Source organism: Apiospora hydei (genome assembly GCF_038363865.1).
Source record: "Apiospora hydei strain CBS 114990 chromosome Unknown utg000005l_segment0_segment0, whole genome shotgun sequence".
Taxonomy (NCBI): domain Eukaryota; kingdom Fungi; phylum Ascomycota; class Sordariomycetes; order Amphisphaeriales; family Apiosporaceae; genus Apiospora; species Apiospora hydei.
This window is the reverse complement of record NW_027117364.1, coordinates 964,893-983,550: the sequence shown is the minus strand read 5'-3', so window position 1 is coordinate 983,550 and position 18,658 is coordinate 964,893. Positions and strand designations below refer to the sequence as shown.

General features: G+C 54.1%; 5 protein-coding genes across 5 annotated transcripts; 4 read left to right on the top strand and 1 right to left on the bottom strand.

Annotated features, from left to right (window-relative positions):
* Positions 1-250: 250 nt before the first annotated feature.
* On the top strand, positions 251-1,223 carry PG997_005795 (uroporphyrinogen-III synthase; the record flags this gene model as incomplete). The annotated part of the gene is made up of 2 exons (XM_066810110.1): positions 251-536; positions 601-1,223. The coding sequence occupies 2 exons, from the start codon at positions 251-253 to the stop codon at positions 1,221-1,223; spliced, it is 909 nt and encodes a 302-aa protein (XP_066669033.1).
* Positions 1,224-2,628: 1,405 nt separating this feature from the next.
* PG997_005794 (oxidation resistance protein 1) lies at positions 2,629-3,795 on the top strand (the record flags this gene model as incomplete). Its single annotated transcript, XM_066810109.1, has 2 exons — positions 2,629-3,177; positions 3,262-3,795. 2 exons carry the CDS (start codon positions 2,629-2,631, stop codon positions 3,793-3,795), a joined length of 1,083 nt encoding a protein of 360 aa, XP_066669032.1.
* Positions 3,796-4,634: 839 nt separating this feature from the next.
* Positions 4,635-6,380, bottom strand: PG997_005793 (coenzyme A transferase; the record flags this gene model as incomplete). The annotated part of the gene is made up of 3 exons (XM_066810108.1): positions 4,635-4,766; positions 4,862-6,229; positions 6,321-6,380. 3 exons carry the CDS (start codon positions 6,378-6,380, stop codon positions 4,635-4,637), a joined length of 1,560 nt encoding a protein of 519 aa, XP_066669031.1.
* A 981-nt stretch (positions 6,381-7,361) lies between these two features.
* Positions 7,362-10,594, top strand: PG997_005792 (nrap protein; the record flags this gene model as incomplete). Its single annotated transcript, XM_066810107.1, has 2 exons — positions 7,362-7,580; positions 7,637-10,594. The coding sequence occupies 2 exons, from the start codon at positions 7,362-7,364 to the stop codon at positions 10,592-10,594; spliced, it is 3,177 nt and encodes a 1,058-aa protein (XP_066669030.1).
* A 5,773-nt stretch (positions 10,595-16,367) lies between these two features.
* PG997_005791 (uncharacterized protein) lies at positions 16,368-18,391 on the top strand (the record flags this gene model as incomplete). Its single annotated transcript, XM_066810106.1, has 4 exons — positions 16,368-17,150; positions 17,227-17,994; positions 18,167-18,340; positions 18,377-18,391. The coding sequence occupies 4 exons, from the start codon at positions 16,368-16,370 to the stop codon at positions 18,389-18,391; spliced, it is 1,740 nt and encodes a 579-aa protein (XP_066669029.1).
* Positions 18,392-18,658: the final 267 nt, after the last annotated feature.

Sequence of the window (18,658 nt, the reverse complement as noted above, 5' to 3'; positions counted from 1 at the left end):
GCGCCTGCTTCTAGAACGATTCCCGTCCGTTCCTAGGAAAAGACCCCTGTCCCCTGCTAAGTTTTTTATCGATAAAGCTCTTGGGTGCTGCCCCTCGGCCCCTCCGTCCTGTCCAGATGCCGAGCTACGTCTTATTATGCAGGTCCCAGACTCCCAGGGCCCGGGACAGAGAGCCGCCATTGCACTCAAGCTTGTTATTGCACGACTCTACGGTGAATCTTGAGAGACTTGCGTAAGTGCACTGTCCGTCATGGCTGGAACCGAACAGCGAACGCCCGTCTTGTTGCTCAAGACCAAGTCAGGCCCTACCGATGCATACCAGGAGCTCTTCTCTACCCCGCGGGACGGTTTCGATTTCGAACCCACCTTTGTTCCCGTGCTGCAGCACCAATTCGAGGAGGATGGCTTGAAGGTTGTCCGGGAGCTCCTGCAGAACAGGAAAATCAACAAGAGCCACGATGCCTCTTTTGGTGGCTTGATCTTCACCTCTCAAAGAGCAGTCGAGGCTTTTGGCAAGCTTGTGGGAGAGGGGCAAGGTATGTTGATTTCCGCGTGAAGGCCTGCAAGCCCAAGGAACATGTAGCTTACTTTGAGGTGTAGGGGATGAGTCCTGGCCTCACTTACAAGATGTGCCGTTCTATAGCGTTGGGCCTGCGACGACCCGGGCGTTGAAGGCTATCCACCAATCGCCTCCCTTGCAGATCTTTGGCGAGCACACCGGGAACGGTGATGCCCTCGCCCATTTCATCTTGGAGCATTACGGCGAGTGGTACTCGGATCGGCCCACGAAGCCGCCTTTGCTGTTTCTCGTTGGCGAGCAGCGGCGAGACATCATCCCCAAGACGTTGATGGACCCTGCTTTGGCTGCCGACAAGCGCATAGACGTCACCGAGACCGTGGTCTATGGTACGGGGGTCATGGAGTCCTTCCCCAAGGACTTCAAAGAGGTACTACGGCAGACGTCGGATCGCACCAGACGTTGGGTTGTTGTCTTCTCACCGACGGGGTGCGATAGCATGCTCCGAGGGCTGGATATGCTCGGCGAAAGAGGCCAGGTAGGTGACCTGCCCCAGCAGAGGTCTACGTTTATCGCTACAATTGGTCCTACGACGAGGGACTATCTAAAGCGGACGTTTGGGTACGAGCCCGATGTTTGTGCGGAGAAGCCAAGTCCCGAAGGCATATGGGAGGGAATTACCAAATTCAATGCGCAATCGAATTGAAGGCTCTGAGCACCGCATCCATGATAGTTCCTATGTACATATCCCTTTACGTGCCGAGTAGTGCAGAGAGAGTCCTGTTCAGGACCTCGGCATTCTCGTAGAATAACTGGAGCCCGCGCTCAACACTTGCCTGTAGTCCCGCCAGGTCTGTCCTCAGCCCTGGTTCAGCCATATGGGCTATATCAATGCTGTGGTTATCCGACCAATGTTTTGAGTTGCTTTTGTTAGTGGTTATCGAGGAATGAAAAGAGTTTTGGCTCGCCTGGAAGCATACTGCGATTTTGAGCAAGTTCTAAAATGCCACAAGTACTTTCAGAAGGCAGTGTGAGTAAGTATACAGTCATTCACGAGCCAGCTAGTTGCGCTGGGACAAATATATATGAATACCTAGGTAGATATCTTCAGACGACATGACTATAAATAGGAAAATATAAGTAGTAGTCTACTAATCAGAAAATAACTGAGTAATGTTGCTGCATTGCCTATGAACTAGCAGCAAGGAAGCTCAAGTTTTAGAAAGTCAGGGATGCGTAGAGACGGTGTGTTCAGGATCACAACGCTCATGGAGTGTGAGGTCAAATGTCTCGGTCTCAGAAAGCCAAGTCATTCATTCCATGGCTCTGTTTGTAATGGAAATCCCAGCATGGCATGTTCTCTTCAGAGACAAGGCTGCAAGGAGCATGTATTGACTAAAAAGATAGTCATCGTTACCGAGACTTGATCCCGTCGACTACCAGATCCAGCATATGATCTAGCTATGATCGCACCCACTCATAGGCGATTACGTAGGCCTTGAAGACCCATGCGAATGGAACAGGCTCAATTCGCGCCCATTTCCCTCTGTACAACTTCCAATCCGTTCCGATTGCCAACTTTAGAAGTTTGCCCCTCAAAGGACAACGGCGCATTGATACACACGCCCATTGCATTTGCTTTGTTATTCAGTTTGGGGTTGCCTGCCCTTTGCGACACGTTCATTAGCCTACCTGGCCATCAATGAAGCCCACCACCCGATTCAGCGGTGACTATTACCACATTCCTTGCCTGGCATTGATATAACCTCGTCAGGTCACCGTCGCCCCACCTTCAGCTGGCTCAACAACGTTCAGAGAAGCTCCGCTGTACCTGCATCTCCGCAGCCGCCTAGAGTTAGGTAGCGACCGCAGCACAAAGCCATCTCCAACTTGGTCAACCTAATAAGTACCTACCTACCTATGCTACACTGCGTACAGCACATGCAAATAAAGGATTATCCCTTGAACACTGCCTCGAGGACAACACACCCCCACACCGTCCTGTCCTGTCCTATATCGAGGTCCATCCTTGCGACAATTGAGGGCCAGGACGCAAAAGATTAGCTTTTCGGTATCATTGTCGACCGCTGTTTTTGCATACACACGCGACCATGAGCCGTCCCCAAGCAAGACCGGCCCCGCTCTCCGAAGAAAGCCTGATCGACCTTTCGCCACCATCCTCCGGCATCACCACGCCCATCTCCCCGTCCTCCTCCAGCGCCTACGGCCTCAGTTCCGCCATATCCGGTCTGTGGCGCCGCATCTCCTCGGCCGACCCGAACGCTTTCCAGCACCCGCACCACGCGAACACGTTCCCGCAAACGGTGCAGCATGGCGGTGGCGACGGCATCCACGACCCCTTCACCCCGATGCGGTCACCGCGGCGCCAGCCATCGCCTAGAGGGCTGCCGAGCCTCGAGCCGCTGAACCTGACGGGCTATGCCGACGACACTCCCCAGGATGAGCGACTGCTGAGCCGGGGCATCGCCGAGGAGATCCGCACGTTCCTGCCGGAGCGCCTCAAGATCGGCGAGGACTGGAACCTCGTGTATAGTCTGTACCAGCACGGGAGTTCCTTGTCGACGTTATATAAGCTGTGCGACGACTATCGCGGGAGGAGGGTAGGCTTTGTGCTTGTGGTTCGCGACGGAAGTGAAGGAGTAAGTCACAATCCACACCCATGGAGCATCACGACAAGCAGCAGCGGCAGCACTCTTGGAAAGGAAGTGGACAACGATCGGTAGCTAACATTGATGATTGCGACAGACTTTCGGCGCATACCTCACCGAAGCACCTCATCCCGCATCCTCCTACTTCGGCACCGGCGAGTGCTTCCTCTGGCGAGCCTCGGTCCACGTCCCGCTCCCGCCTCCCCCTCCGCCGATACCACCGACCTCCTCGGCACGCGCTCCACGACCATCGCCGATGCATCCATAGAAGAAATCGAGAACGGGCACCACCTCGCGCCCAGCGCCACCGATCCCAGCACCAACAAGTTGCCCTCGCCCACGGTGGCGTCGGCGGCGGCCCAGCAGCAGCACTCGATTCGGTTCCAGAACTTCGCCTACACGGGCGCTAATGACTACTGCATGTTCTGCGAGACCAAGTTCTTGTCGGTCGGTGGCGGGCAGGGCGCCAACTTCGGGCTCTGGCTCGACGATGGCTTCAGCCGCGGCCACAGCGGGCCCTGCGACACCTTTGGCAACACCCCGCTAAGTGACGAGGGCATAAAGTTCGACATCTTGGGTGTCGAGCTCTGGGTCGTGGGAGCTGGCTGAGTTTTGTCCGTTCTCGGTCAGCGCGGCAAGCCATTACTCTCTCCTTTGAAATCCGAAGGGGAAGGGAGATATTATACCGAAACCAGGAAGAGGAGAAGCAGCGGAAGGCAAGTGAAAGTAAATTGGTCTGGAATACCAAGGAAAAAAGTGTTGGGCACCGATAGATGGTACCTGTCTCTATACCCGCTTAAGACTAGGAAGTCACTGATGGCCAAAATGCCAGTTCTCGACGAGAAAGAGCGAGATCTAAGAGTGAGGGGAGAGGAAAGAAGATGGCCTAGAGCCGCACTTTACATGGGAGGCCGAGATCAAAGCATTTTGTAATGAGTAACGATATGATACCACAAGGCTTGATAGCGAGCAATGAACAGAACGACAAAGACCTAGGTCGTCTCTGTTAGATACTTGAGATTCTTGAATTATTGCAAAGGCTGCCTAATGTAGCACCATTTAGAGAAATAGGACATCCGAAATACGTTGAGATACCAATAGTTGCAGGGACTCGATTGTTGGCTTGATGGCAGAGAACGAGGGAGCCGTATGCCGTATACTAGAATTTAAGTGAGCTCCCTGCAGCATCAGGTCTTGTGGCACAAATTGCATAGTCAGCTTTTGGTCACATCAAGTGGCATGAATGATCTTGATATCTCCGTGTAAACATCAAACGCTACATTGATAATCAACCCCTCTCTCGCTCCCACATCACGCTACAGTATGTATATCTCGGCATTGCTCATCTTACCTCGTCAGACCCGTACCCTTGTCCTCTTTACTTGGGGATCTTACTATATATAACCAGATATTCAACACACAAAATAACCGTCTGTCCTTCTTTACTTTTACAACATAGGCTTCAGGTCATCGGCAACGGTGAAGGGTGCTTCCGTCTTGGCCTTGATCTCTTCCACCGTCACGCCGTCCGCAATTTCGATTAGAGTCAGGCCGTGAGCGAAGTCGACGTCGAAGACACCCTGTTATTGAAATGTTAGTCAGTTTGTACCAGAACAACTACGCATGCCACCACACATAGGGGCGTAGTGGCGGTCATCATTCACGGTGGACTTACAAGTTCAGTGATGATGCGCGATACACAAGCACGGCCAGTCAGAGGGAAGGCACACTGCTTGACGATCTTGGGCGTGCCCTTCTTGTCCGTGTGCTCCATGGTGACAACGACCTTGGTGGCGCTGGGGTTGGAGACGAGGTCCATGGCGCCGCCGAAGCCCTTGACCTTACCGGGCAGCATCCAGTTGGCGAGGTCGCCGGTGCCGCTGACCTGCATGGCGCCGAGGATGGTGAGGTTAATGCGACCGCTGCGGATCATGCCGAAGCTTTCCTCAGAACCGAAGACGGCGGCGCCGGGCTTCAGTGTCACCGTCTCCTTGCCGGCGTTGATGAGGTCGGCGTCCTCCTTGCCCTTCTGCGGGTAGGGGCCCAGGCCCAGAATGCCGTTCTCGGACTGCAGTTGGACCTCGACCTCGGGGCCGACGAAGCTGGGCGCCAGCATGGGCATACCGATGCCCAGGTTGGCGTACATGCCGTTCTTGAACTCCTTGGCGGCGCGGCGCACGATGCGCTCGCGCTTGGCTGCCGTGTCTCCGGAGCCGAGCGCCTTCTTGGCGTCCGGGTCGTTCTCGTCCTTCGCCCAGGTGTACTTCTCAATGTTCTTGTCGGTGGTGCTCTGGATGACGCGCTTGACGTAGATGCCGGGCAGGTGGACGGCCTCGGGCGGGATCTCGCCAGGCTCGACAATGTGCTCGGCCTCGACGATGGTCATCTTGGCGTTGCGGCCCATGGCGCCGTTGAAGTTGTTGGCGGCGAGGCGGAACTGGACGTTGCCGAGCTTGTCGGCCTTGTAGGCCTTGACGAAGGCGTAGTCGCCGGCGATGCTCTCCTCGAGCAGGTACGACTTGCCGTTGAAGACCTTGACGTCCTTGGGGTACGAGTACTGGTCGGGCGTGCCGTCGGCCTTGTTCTTGAGGGGCAGGTCGCCGGTCTGCACGACGGTGCCGAAGGCGGCGGGCGTGTAGAAGGCCGGGATGCCCTTGCCGCCGGCGGCGCAGCGCTCGGCCAGCGTGCCCTGGGGCGTGAGCTCGAGCTCGACCTGGCCGGTCAGGTACATGGACTCGAAGGTCTTGTTCTCGCCGATGTAGCTGGCGACCATCTTCTTGATCTGCTTCGACTTGAGCAGCTGGCCCAGGCCCGAGGTGTCGGTGCCGGCGTTGTTGGAGACGGCCGTCAGGCCCGTGATCTCGGGCTTCGCGAGCACCTCGTTGATCAGCGTGTCGGGCACGCCGCACAGGCCGAAGCCGCCGCACAGCAGCGTCGTGTTGGACCTCATGTCCTTCAGGGCCTCGGTGGCGGACGGGTAGACCTTGTTGATCTCGGCGCGGCGGGCGGAGGCCGAGAAGGCCTTGGCGAGGACGAGGGCATGCTGCGACAGAAGTGGGATGTCAATTGGTGCTCATTCAGTAAGTTACATACTCCTCATTTTTCTATTCCAAGATGACCGTAAAGTTACATACGTTAGAGCCGTACTTGGAGTACGCTCGCAGCGTCCTCATGCACAGCGCTGCTGAGGGCATTCTGGCGGCTCACTACGGCTACGTACGGGCGGATATGTGGGTGTTGGGGAATTGGCAGGCAGGGCGAGTGACGTCGCGCTACTGTTGGTATATCGTATATCGACAGCTCGGAACAGACAATTGGAGCAATGATACATAAACTGAGAAGATATTTGGCCGAATTTCTGACTCGATCACGATTGGAGCAATAAGAGATGGAAGAGATTCCCGGGGGAAAAGCTGCGACCGAAACGAAACATTGGATTGCAACGCCGAGCCAGCAGCGTGTAAATATTGAGCCCTGCAAATACCTATGCACTCCGCGCTCGGGAACATCAACGCGAAGCTATCCGCTTGGAATGGGGACCCGGAAAGACTGCTCGGCATTGGGAACGGCAGGGTAAAGGATGACCCTCAGCTACCCGGCCCTGGCCCTGGCCCCAAGAGCTGATGGGAGCTTTCCGAGGCTAATTCCGAGAACTCTCGAGTCTTCCCCCGTACCTTTTCTTGCCGAGCGGAAAGTGGGTGGGAAGCTTTGTAGCTTCGCAGCTTGGGAGATTGGAAGATTTGGATCTCTGATACTGGGTGCAAAGATGGCATCTCCATTACGAACAATCAACACCAGGCCATTGGGAGCGAGCGATGTTTCCATGCGTCCCGTCGGTATGCATTTACATATTTCTCGATGGACATTTACAGGTCCCCTGCTTCAGGTGACTCTGGCGGATGACTGTTTAACCGTGAATCCATCTCCAACTCTCAACCCCACACTTGAACTTACAGCTCGCTAGAGCTATGGCGCGAGAGCCACATAGGCGGGCAAGGCGGGGTGACATTTCGGAGCTAAGCCACATAATCGAGTTCATTGGGGCTATCGATAAGCGATAAGATCTCCATACTCAAAAAAGTTCAGGCGAGCAGGACGATCTCGCAGATGCGCGCCGAAAAGAGCTAACGATATTGCTGCCGGGGAAGCAATCTTCAACAAAGAAAGCACTCACCATGGAGAACAGCTCGGCAAAAAGGCGCAAGCTCGGCAATGGGCCTTTTGTGCCCGTTGGGACCTCCAGCACACCGGCAGCCAGTGCTTTTGCAGATGCGACCGAGGAGTTGCTCCTCGATGTCCAGCAGGATTATGCAAAGCCATTCGATGGCGTCGATGGCATCCTCGGCCAGTTCAAGACCACCATCGAAGCCCTGGAGCCTCAGGGGCCTACTCTCGTACGTTCCATGAGCTCTGAACATACTACTAATCTGCGCCTACTAACATCCCTCAGATCTCTGATGCCACCGCCAAGTTCGAAAAGGCAAATGGCATACGGGTTCCCTACCCCAGTCCGCGACCAGCCAAAGATTCTCCCTACAAACTCGCATTCGCGAAGCCGGCCCAGATCAATGTTGTGGGAAGCTATGTCACCAGGACCATGATTAGAACACAGGCCACCCACGCCATCGATATGATTGTTGTCATGCCTGCAGATCTCTTCCAGGATAAGGATTTCCGAGATCTTCGGTACTTCTACAAGCGATCTTTCTACCTAGCATCGGTATGCGCCGGCCTTAAGAAGGAATTCAAGGAGTCCATGGAATTCCATTTTCAGTTCCTCCATGGGAACGAGTTACTACCAGTTCTGGTAGCCCAGCCAACAAAAGCCAGCCGAAAGTATGCGATTCGGGTTATACCGTGTGCACCCGAAAACCTATTCCCGACTTCGAAGCTGTGGCCAACCAGTAACTCGGTCCGCCGGAATGGCAATGACTCGAAAGAGGCACAGGCACCGACCCCTTTCTATAATGCAACACTGAAAGCGGAGGGCTTGTATCAATCGTATCTGCGGTTGTTGCATAGCACTGGAAAGACTTGCCCAGGGTTCAAGGACGCCTGTATCTTGGGTAGGGTCTGGTTACAGCAGCGAGGCTTCGGCTCTGATATATCTCAACGCGGCTTTGGCTCGTTCGAATTTTCGGTGCTCATCGCCCTTCTCTTATCTGGCGGAGGCCGCAAGGGAGAACCGCTTCTGTCTAAATCTCTAGGAAGCTCACAGCTGATCAAGGCCACCATCCAATACCTTGCCAATACCAATTTCCAGAAGAAGCCAGCAGTCTTTGGCACGCACCCCTCCGACCCAGATGCGATGCGGCAGGATGGACCGGTACTGTACGATGCCACAAGGAATCTCAACCTTCTCTGGAAAATGGCACCATGGTCAGCAAATTTGTTGCAGCAGTTCGCTAAATGGTCTCTTGCCGGGTTGAAAGACAACTCTCTTGACCAGTTCGACCCCTTATTCATCATCAAAGTTCATGATAAGTCGCAGATATACGATTTACAGGCCAATTTGAGCTTACCGTCAGCTACTCAGACATTCCAGTCTCAAGACTGCCACGGTCGCACTTGGAATTTCAGTGAAAAACTTTATCAGGTCTTGAAGAAAGCGTTGGGCGAGAGGGCGTTCTTGATCAGCATTTACATGCCCAATGTGGACAGCTGGGCCGTATCTTCAGTTCCCACAGTGGCCCAGTCAGGAAGTGTAGCGGTTGGCGTTATCTACGAACCAACAAGCGCCTTTAGACGGATGGACCTTGGCCCAGAGGCCGAACAGAAAAAGGAGGCTGCTAAGTACCAGGAGTTCTGGGGCGAAAAGTCGGAGCTCCGCCGTTTCCAAGATGGAAGCATCCGCGAATGCATCGAATGGGCGAAGGAGTCATCTGCCAACATCCCCAAACAGATCATTCGATATATCACTCAGCTGCACTTTGGTTTGGACGACCAGAGTGTCTCATTATACGGAGCGGAAGCAAGTATCTCGCCTTCGGACACTCAGTATTTCGAAGCAGCGAAGGAGTCTTTCCGAACCTTAGAGCATGATCTCCGTGAACTGCAAGACCTACCGCTTCATATCAACCAGATTGCCGGCATAGGGCCGGAGCTGAGGTATGCCTCGTTGAAGCTCCCTACCACAGAAAAGCCCATTCAACCCATGGAGGTGGTCATCTCCTTTGAGGCATCTGGAAAATGGACCGATAACCTGGTTGCCAACCAGAAACTTAAAATCGCCTTCCTGCTAAAGATTGGTTCGTCGCTTGAAGAATCCAAGGAGGAGATCAAGACGCATTTGGGACTGGATAAAGCATTGAACGAAACACATAATCTTGCTTTCCTTGATGTTGTATATGAGGACGGGTTTGCTTTCCGCCTCCGTGTGCGCAGCGATGCGGAAGAGCGAGAGCTTGAGATGCAAACTCGCAACAAGCAACTGGATCGTCACACCCAGGCCGAGGCAGCCACTTCTCTTGCCATCATCAGACGATTATACACGAACTTACCGCTGCATACCCAGACACTCTCATCTTGGTGTACACGATTACCAGCTTTGTCTCCTGCCATCAGGTTCACAAAGCAGTGGTTCGCTTGCCACAAGTTAGCTTCGCATATCAACGAGGAACTGATCGAGTTACTGGTGCTTCAAGCATTCCTCAAACCTTTCCCCTGGAGAACCCCTACGAGTGCTTTCACTGGATTTCTGCGAACGATGCACCTCATCTCGCGGTGGGACTGGCCCGAAGAACCCTTGGTTGTTGATCACTCAGACTCTATAACGGCCGAAGAGCGTTCTGCGATCTTTGCACGGTTCAAGGAGTGCCGCAAGCTTGATCCTCGCTTCAACCGGACCGTCTTGTTCGTTGCCGACTCTCACGATACCAGCGGCACTACATTTACACGTGATGGACCGTCTCGTGTTGTCGCCAACCAGATGGTCAAGCTTGCCAGGTCAGTCTGTGAGCTTGTGCGCGCAAATGGCGATCTGAAACTGCTCCTCCAACCCTCGCTTAAGCATTACGACGTTGTGATCACGCTCAACCCGAAGGCCCTCAAGACGATTTTACGCGAGCACGGTGCCTCCAAACAATCACACTACAAGAACTTGGGTGAGCGGAGCACGGTGGCGATATTGCCACTGGCAGAATCTCCTGCAACCACACTGCTGCAAGCGTTGCAGTCACAGTACTCCACGGCCTTGGTGTTCTTCCATGGAGGGCAGGATGACCATGTCATCACCGCCCTGTGGAACCCCGAGCTGGACCAAAGAACGCGCAAGGTCGAGATGCCTGCCTCCTTCAAGCCCATAGGAAACGGGGATACCCTGGAGGTCGATCGGGCTTCGATTCTAGCGGAGATTGCCAGGATAGGCGGGGATATGATAGAGAAAATCAAGGTAAAGGGGGCGACATGAGGAGGGGGTGTGGGCGGTCTATGGGGAAAAGGAAGCAAGTTGCCGAGGGGGGCTCGGTTTGTATGGATTACTGCGAGATACCCTACAAGATACATATCAAGGAATAGGGGTCTACGATCCTGTTGACGTTAGCTTCATTGTACCATATTAATGATGGAGAATACGAAGTTCCCGGTGTCCACCATATGCTCACGCCTCTATCTATCCATAATGTTGGCTCGCACAGGCCTTCAGGAGCATGGTATCCATGTCCAACCTCCTGTCCCAGTGCTATACCCAGCGAAGGTTTCATTTCCACGTGTGGTTCGGTGTGATTCTCTAGCATATTTTGTCAAGGCAAAACAGGTTGAGGAGAAAATAAGGCCAAAAAGCAAAGCCGATCGCCTCGGTTAGCTCATCGCCCCTCACAGTCCTGCTATTTGTTTGTTGCTGTACACGAATGGAGAGAGTGTATTCCTGGACTGTCCAGTATGAAGACATGACCTGGCCTGGGAGCTAAGGTTTCCGACACTCTTGTTGGTTCTCTCTATCTTCTCTGCTCGTTTCTTCTTCTCACGCCCCCGCCCTCACTCTACTCCTTGTCCCATTTCCAGCCGACCAACCAGACGGTTACTCAATCAGCCAGTCTGTCGGTTGATATTCCGTACAGCTTCTGTCTGTTCTCCCTATCCCCTGCCGTCTTTTTTCTGCATCTCCCACTCTTTCTCACCCGATCATCCTGTCCACTCTCCCTCTTGGGGATCTTAGGATGCTTGGGAGAGGAACAATCAGATGGTGTCATCACGGATGGCGCGTTCGGGGACAGGTTTGAGGCCAGGAACCAAACTTTAACTTGGGGCTTGGTTCGAACTTTTTCTACTCGGTACCCAGCTTTTGTTAGGGCAATACATGCATACCTAATGTTGAACTTCCTTCCTTAGTAGGTAATAGACCCCTTGCTGTTTCCCCTCGGCTCACATATTACGCAATCTGTTTGGGTCGTGTCATGACTTGGTTATTTGCTTTTGTTTACTCAGCCTCACACCCTGACGGAGAGTGGGATAAGGAGGCATCCATCCATGCCCGATCCCCAGATTAGAAGGCTGGATCCCACCAAGCCAACCACTGCCTTGCAGCATACAGCAGCAGCAGCAAGTAGATCCTCGGTGGCCGGGAGACTCGGTAGAGATTGACAACGCATAGTGACGAATACAGTGTCACACCAACTGCAGACATACACATGCATACAGCCCACTCGCTCGGAGAACTTGGCGGGTGTCGTAGCTCTAGCCCACGATCCTTCGCCGGATTCGCATGCACTCGTGTCGTATCATCCATCAGAGGGGGCAGGATATGCATATGCCTTGCGACAGATCATATTTCCTTTTTTTCCCCCTCTGCACGTATGCTCCTGCAGATGGGGTAGGGCTTGCCTGCCTTGTACCCTCTACAGCGTACATGAGCTAGCCGCAGCAGTTGTTGCATATACGGATCGAGTGCTGTGGGTGATATTTTCTGTGCATGCCCCCTTTACTGCAATGCATCTTGCCAGGACTCGACGTCAAAGTCGACAGACAGGATCGACACCCCCGCAATTAAGCTGGCGATCACTGGGCAGCCTCGGCCGGTATTTGATGCCCCCGGCATCATAAGCCGACAAGTAAGCAGTGCCAATAGCAGTAATCTGGTCCTGAACCACGAATGGGTTGTAAGGCTAAGAATATAGTAATACGATGCTAGACAGCTAGTGGCCGGCGAGGGACCTGAAACTGATCTCCTCGAGGTTCGAACTTCAATGTTTGGACTGGGCCTCGGCGCTTTGACCCGAACGGGATTAAGGTTGCGACTGTTGCATTTACGTCGGTCGGCATGGCAGGATCATCCCGGCGTCCATGGACGGTCCAGATCCAGCTTGGGTTTGCGGAATCGTGACTTGCTTCGACGTGGCGCGTTGCTGCATTTCGGGGATTGTTTCCAGCGCAGTAGCAGCAGCGCGAATGCATGAAGAAAAGAGTGGTTGGTCGTCGGGGTTTTTACGCCTGTCTCACACTCACGTGGGATGGATGCGGCATGCCAACCAAAAACGACGCCAACCAGGTCGGGTCCGGTACCATTGCCAAAAATATACCGCGGTCGAGATTGGCATCGATCTCGCGAATCTTGCATGGCCGGGTTCCAAGATCTGTGTCATCATCGCGAGATATAAAAAAAACATGGCCAACTCCCAGATATTTGAGATGATTAGTCCCTGGAGGTTCTAGGTGATGCGAGAGCAATTACTCGCATCGTCCTGCACATCACATCACAGGGTGGCAATTGGGATGCCGTCCATCACCTCGTCTGCCAGGCCTCATCTCTCATCTGCCGGACGTTTTTGCCCACTACTAAACTGCTACAGGCCATCCGATCTCCAAGCTTTCGACGACTGACGGACGCCTGAGTTCTAGGCCCTCCTTGTTTTCTGTACCTCTTCTCTAGAAGCAGTGACACAGCCGTGACGAGCTGAGAGTTTGGCCTCCAGGCTTGGCCGGTCGCGGGATCTACTACTAGCAGCAGACTCGGCAGATCAGCCTAACAAAGGTGAAGGACCCTGAAGTCGATTTAAACAATTTGTGGGCTACACACGAACACTCTCTCAAACACCCCCAAGAGACGATGGCATTGTGCGAGAAGGGATCTGCTTCCATGTTCTATCTCCTCGGCACCAAGCAGCTCAGCCCTCTCAAAGATTACTATATCTGGCAGGTCGCCCTACCCCGGTCCTGTAATAAACAGCCTCGGCTGGTGGAATCCTGGCAATGAATGAATGAACAAACGTCAAAAATAGCAGCAACAGCAGCTGCGGCATCATTGTCCGGCGGAGAATATTTGTCACGGCACGACACGACACGACACGGGGGCCAACCAAAAAACCAAGTGCCCCCGTTGATGTTTACTCGTCGGTTGAATGCTATCAGAGCAAGCAAGCATGAATCGCCCGATGCATGTCAACAGACACCGCAGACCCTTCTCTCTCCCACCCAAGTTAGGTAGGTAGGCAGCAACCGATATTGGACCCCGAGACGGAAGACAGCCGAAACGAACCATGCCGCCCACGCTGCCAGCGCATATCAATAGCCTTTCAGGAACCGGTTCCTTAAATTGATACCTACATGTTATGTAGTTTGATAGCCCTAACAGGGGCAACCGACCGATAGTCGCAACATGCGGGATCGAGTTTAGCATAAAGTTTGTTGATCTTGCTGATCTCCGGTGGCCGCGGTTCTGTTCCGATAGTTCTGTGTCGATTCATACTTCGTGCCAGGGTGAGGGCTGCTTGGAGCCTTGGATCCCGCCCCTCAAAGTGCTCTGCGGGGGCTCCTCGACATCACGAGGGGCCCAGTCACTATCGCAGTGGCACATGCCGTTCTTCTTCCCGCGGCCTAACGCTCGAATTGACTTCGGGTGCGACGTGGGGAGAGGCGTTCTGTGAGATTTGTGCGACTACCTTGTGCGACTGGATCGAAGGCAAAATGTCCGTTATTAGTCACACACACACACACACCCATACTCACGGCTACTGGTGCACTTTTGTTTTATTTATCAGGGTCCTCAGAGCCCCCTGTGATATCATGGCCAATGTACTACTTACTTGCTACTATCGCATGGTATCTCTTGCTTCCCTAAAGTCTGAATCGTCGAATAATGTTGAGGCGATCTTGGACTGGACAAATGCAAAGGGAGTTCCGGGGTCGCCTGTTGTGGTGTCAATACCTAGCTCGGCGCCGCCTGCGGGATACGGCTGGTGTCCAATTGGTCCTGTCCATTGACGACATCGAGCGATGTAACCCAACCCTCACGCCATCCCACTTTGCCCGCTTCAGGACCAAAAGTACTCTCGTACGAATCGCGATATGGCGGCAGAAAAGACTGGGCGTGGCCGGGGCTTGATCTCTTTGCCTTGCCTGCCCTGCTCCTGTTCCTGTGGCCATTGATTCGGCATTCGCTGGTCCAGCCCCAGGTGCCCCCCGCTCGCCGTCATACTCAGTACCAAAGCAGCCGACTGCACACAGGCTACAGTCGACGACTCCTGACACATCATCAAAGCGTTCCTGATCACTGACTTTCTCCTCCTCCTTGCCCGAGTCTTAGGCTCTTAGCTGCTGCTGACAGTTCATGGAGCCCAGGCTAGGCTCCGTTGGGCTTGGCTTCATCGGCTCCACTTGAAGGGCCCTGTGTGAATGGAGATGGACAGGCAGCCAGGCGGAAGTTTAGCAAGAACCATCCATGTACCGGACTTGTCGTGTGGTTTTTTTTTAATGAAGATATCACTCTCTCTCCTCGATAGAAAGGCCAACAAAATTGGGACCATTGCCGACCCATCCTACTATTGGTAAAAGGGAATTGATTTTCTGATTATTATTGCCTTGCCGTCCGCATGAAACGCAACCCACCGCCCCGACCGACGCCAGCGTGAACTGGCAGAAAACTGTCTGGACACCGGTGTCTTCCGAAACTCTACTAGTCCTTCGAGAGGTCACTTCTCCGTTCTCGAACTTGACCTGTCAGTGCTTTCTTCTTGTTCAGGAACCCAACTGCGCTGATGGGCAGCTCATGTTTCGGCTAGGGCCAACCACCACTAGTGAGTGACGAGACCTCCGATGAGCAGCAGCAGCAGCAGCAGCAGCAGCAACAAGCAACATGCCTTGATGCAACTCACCCTCTCCACCCTTTTCCCTCCTCTGCTTGTCGTGGATGGTGATCGTGCAGGCCAGAGTTCCCGATCCGGTGGCGCGGGCACCTCCCCGAATCAAAAGACAGCCTTGGCGGGCTCCATCGGGCCATCCTGGGAAATACGGCTTGGCCCTGTTGGCCCTGCAGAGAAACGCCTCTCAAACCGAATACCTGCCCATTTCCTATGCGTCCTGCTCGGCTCTTGTTTCTGCATTCTCCCCCATTGGATACCGGCAATGCCACAATTGTTCGCTCCCAACGAGGATCACCGCTGCTCACTCTACATACCTTAAGTACATAGTCTACGTAGCACATGCCTTCAATGCCTACCAAAGGGCCACCAAGTGCTAGGTACCTACCAACCCTACCTACCCCTTCCCTGTACTGCAAGGCCTACAGGTATTGCTTCACCCTACATATGCTGCGAGGCCCCATCAGCCGAACCGGCAGCTCTTCGAAAAGCGGGTGTGCAGGGTGTCATTCATAATAGGGACGACGTTTCTCGCTGCTACCTTACCTGACCTTAATCACATTTTAATCTACTCGACCCTCATCCGTGCGTAACCGTTGCAAGGGCCTTTCCTCCTCTTTCTTCACCAGATACTCGATACTCCGTCACATCATTGCAACCTTATCGGTCTCGCTGTACTTACGAGTACGAGTGCAGAGATACTAGGCTTGGGACGACGCTGCTCGCTCGCCATACTCGCTTCGCTGCCCATCGTATTCTCCGTATATGTTTTCTTCTGTGTTTCATATCCCTGCATATATAATCGGTTGATTCCCAGGGTTCTTACATATTGCCGACGTGATCGCCAGCCAGGCCCTGTCGCCACGACGCACCATCTCATCACTATCGTTCAGATAACCACAAAACAGCTAGTTGCCTGGATTAGTTTGGCATCGCTTTCAGGCGTTCCGAATTTACTCAAAAGGACCGGCCTTCTCATTCGCTAAGTTCCAAGGATACGAATACACACACGCATACTTACCCACACACACACAACGGATACACACGTATACTTACTTACATAACCAGCAACACTCGCCTTGCTGTATTACACCAAATTGCGAAGTCAACATGGTTTACTGTGGAAAGCCCTCGAGGGGCTGTCAGATGTGCCGCACGAGGAGGATCAAGTGTGACGAGACGAAGCCGACATGCAACCAATGCGCCAAATCGCGGAGACAATGTCCTGGCTACAAGGACGAGTTCGATTTAGTCTTCCGGAATGAAACCCAGGCCACCGAAAGAAGGGCCCGCAAAGCCAACAAGAAGGCTCTCGCCAAGGCCGGCAAGCTGGACGGCGAGGGCTCGGAGGGCTCCTTCGCCCTGAATCCCGTCGTGGCAAAGGAAGTGGTCAAATCACCAATGCAGCAGGCTATCATCCCCGCCCTGAACGTGCCGGTAGAGACGCAGGCTTCGTGCCACTTCGTGTCCAACTTCGTCCTCATGCCCAGGCAAGGGAGCACCCGAGGATTCATGGACTTCCTGGTGCCCATGATCAAGTCCGAAGGGCCCGAAAGCCATCTCCAGCACGCCTTCAACGCCTGCTCCATGGCGCTCATCAACAACCGCTCAGCTTCGAGGAATAGATTCGCCGACAAGGCTCTCAACGAATATACGCAGGCGCTCATGGGGACTAACCAGGCGTTGAGGGACCCAGAACAGCAAAAGACCGATTCAACCTTGGCCGCGGTACTACTGCTTGGTCTCTTCGAGAACATCACAGCGAAGCAAATCGGCATGCTGGCATGGGGCTCGCACATCGAAGGGGCCATTCAGCTGGTCAAGCAACGAGGCCGGAAACAGCTGAGAACCAAGAATGGCCTCATGCTCTTCGTCGCCGTCCGCACACAGATGGTATGCCTCCACACAGCATGGCTCGGCGTTGTGCTTGAAGTATTTCAAATTGCGGATCACTAACGGTACGCACCAGATTATCCACACGCTCACGACTGGAAAAGCGCCCATCATGGGCGTCGAGTGGTGGCTTACCGATGCCATCAAAGACCAATCTGCCGGCGATTGCCAGCGGATCATGATCAAGACGGGCGAGCTCCGCGCCGAAGTCACGCGATTGATGAACAGCATGGTTCGATCGCCCGAGAACGTCGAGATCATGCTCAACATGATTCGGAGGTGCCAGACGGTCGACCAAGAGGCGGTCAACTGGATGCGGAACGTGCCGGAGCACTGGCACTGGAAGACGGTCGCCTGGGAGGACAACGTGCCCAACGGCGACTACTCCAAGGCGGAAGTGTACCCTGGGCGCGTTGACGTGTACCGGGATTTCTACATCGCCAGTGTCTGGAACATGACCCGGACGGCGCGGCTGATCCTGGCCTCGCTCATCGTCCGCAGCGCCGCCTGGGTGTGTGCGCCCATTGACTTCCGTACGACGCCCGAGTACGCCACCGCCTCGCGCACTTGCATGGACACCATCACCGACATCATCGCCTCGGTCCCCTACCATCTTGGGTGGCACCTGAACAAGCCGCACATCGTCCAGCGTGCCAACCTCGGTCAGTTCGCCTGCGGTGAGGAGGACGCCCTCAAGAGTCTGGCAGGCTACTTCCTCACTTGGCCGCTCAGCTGTGTCATGGGCCAGGACTACACCACCGATAACCAAAGAGCCTGGACGGTCGGGCGACTTCGTTATATCGGCAACGATCTCGGCGTTAAATACGCCCACATTCTGGCTGATGTAAGTTTCATGCGCCGCCGTCCCTTCTCTTTGCTTTCCAAACAACTCGTGAATCATATATACTAACACGACCGACCCAACACGCAGCTGCAAATCCGCATCCCGTCCATGATGATCCGCCGCGATGGTCTGATGGCCTCCCCCCTACGGCGCCGCCCACAACTTCGAGAAGCTGACGTCGGCGCGCACCACAGCGCCGACCCCGGGCTATACCATGAACCCGCTACAGCAGCGCGAGGCGATGCACAAGGAGCAGTTCGAGCAGAGTCGCGCGGACCTGTTGGCTAAGGCGGCCGGTCCCAGGACATCGCGCGAGACGCAATGGGTTGCTCAGAGTTGGCTGACGGTACGTATCCCTTCCCCTCTCCCTGCTCGTCTGTAGCGCGTGCTAACATGAAGTTTGCGCATAGCTCCCCGAACGATCCAGCCCTATCCCTACCGCACCTCATTGTTAAGAGATAAGAAAAGCCAATCTGTCGTGCGAGACAGGATATTGAAATGTTCGGCGGGATGGATACTAGCGCGATAATCTTATGACGGCATGTCCAAAAGGGGTTGCCATTTTTCGATATGGAGTTTTGTAACGATACCTTGAAACGACCAGCATGACGTTATTCATGTTATCATTCATATTGTTTAGTGGCTGCGATATGGGAGATTTGGG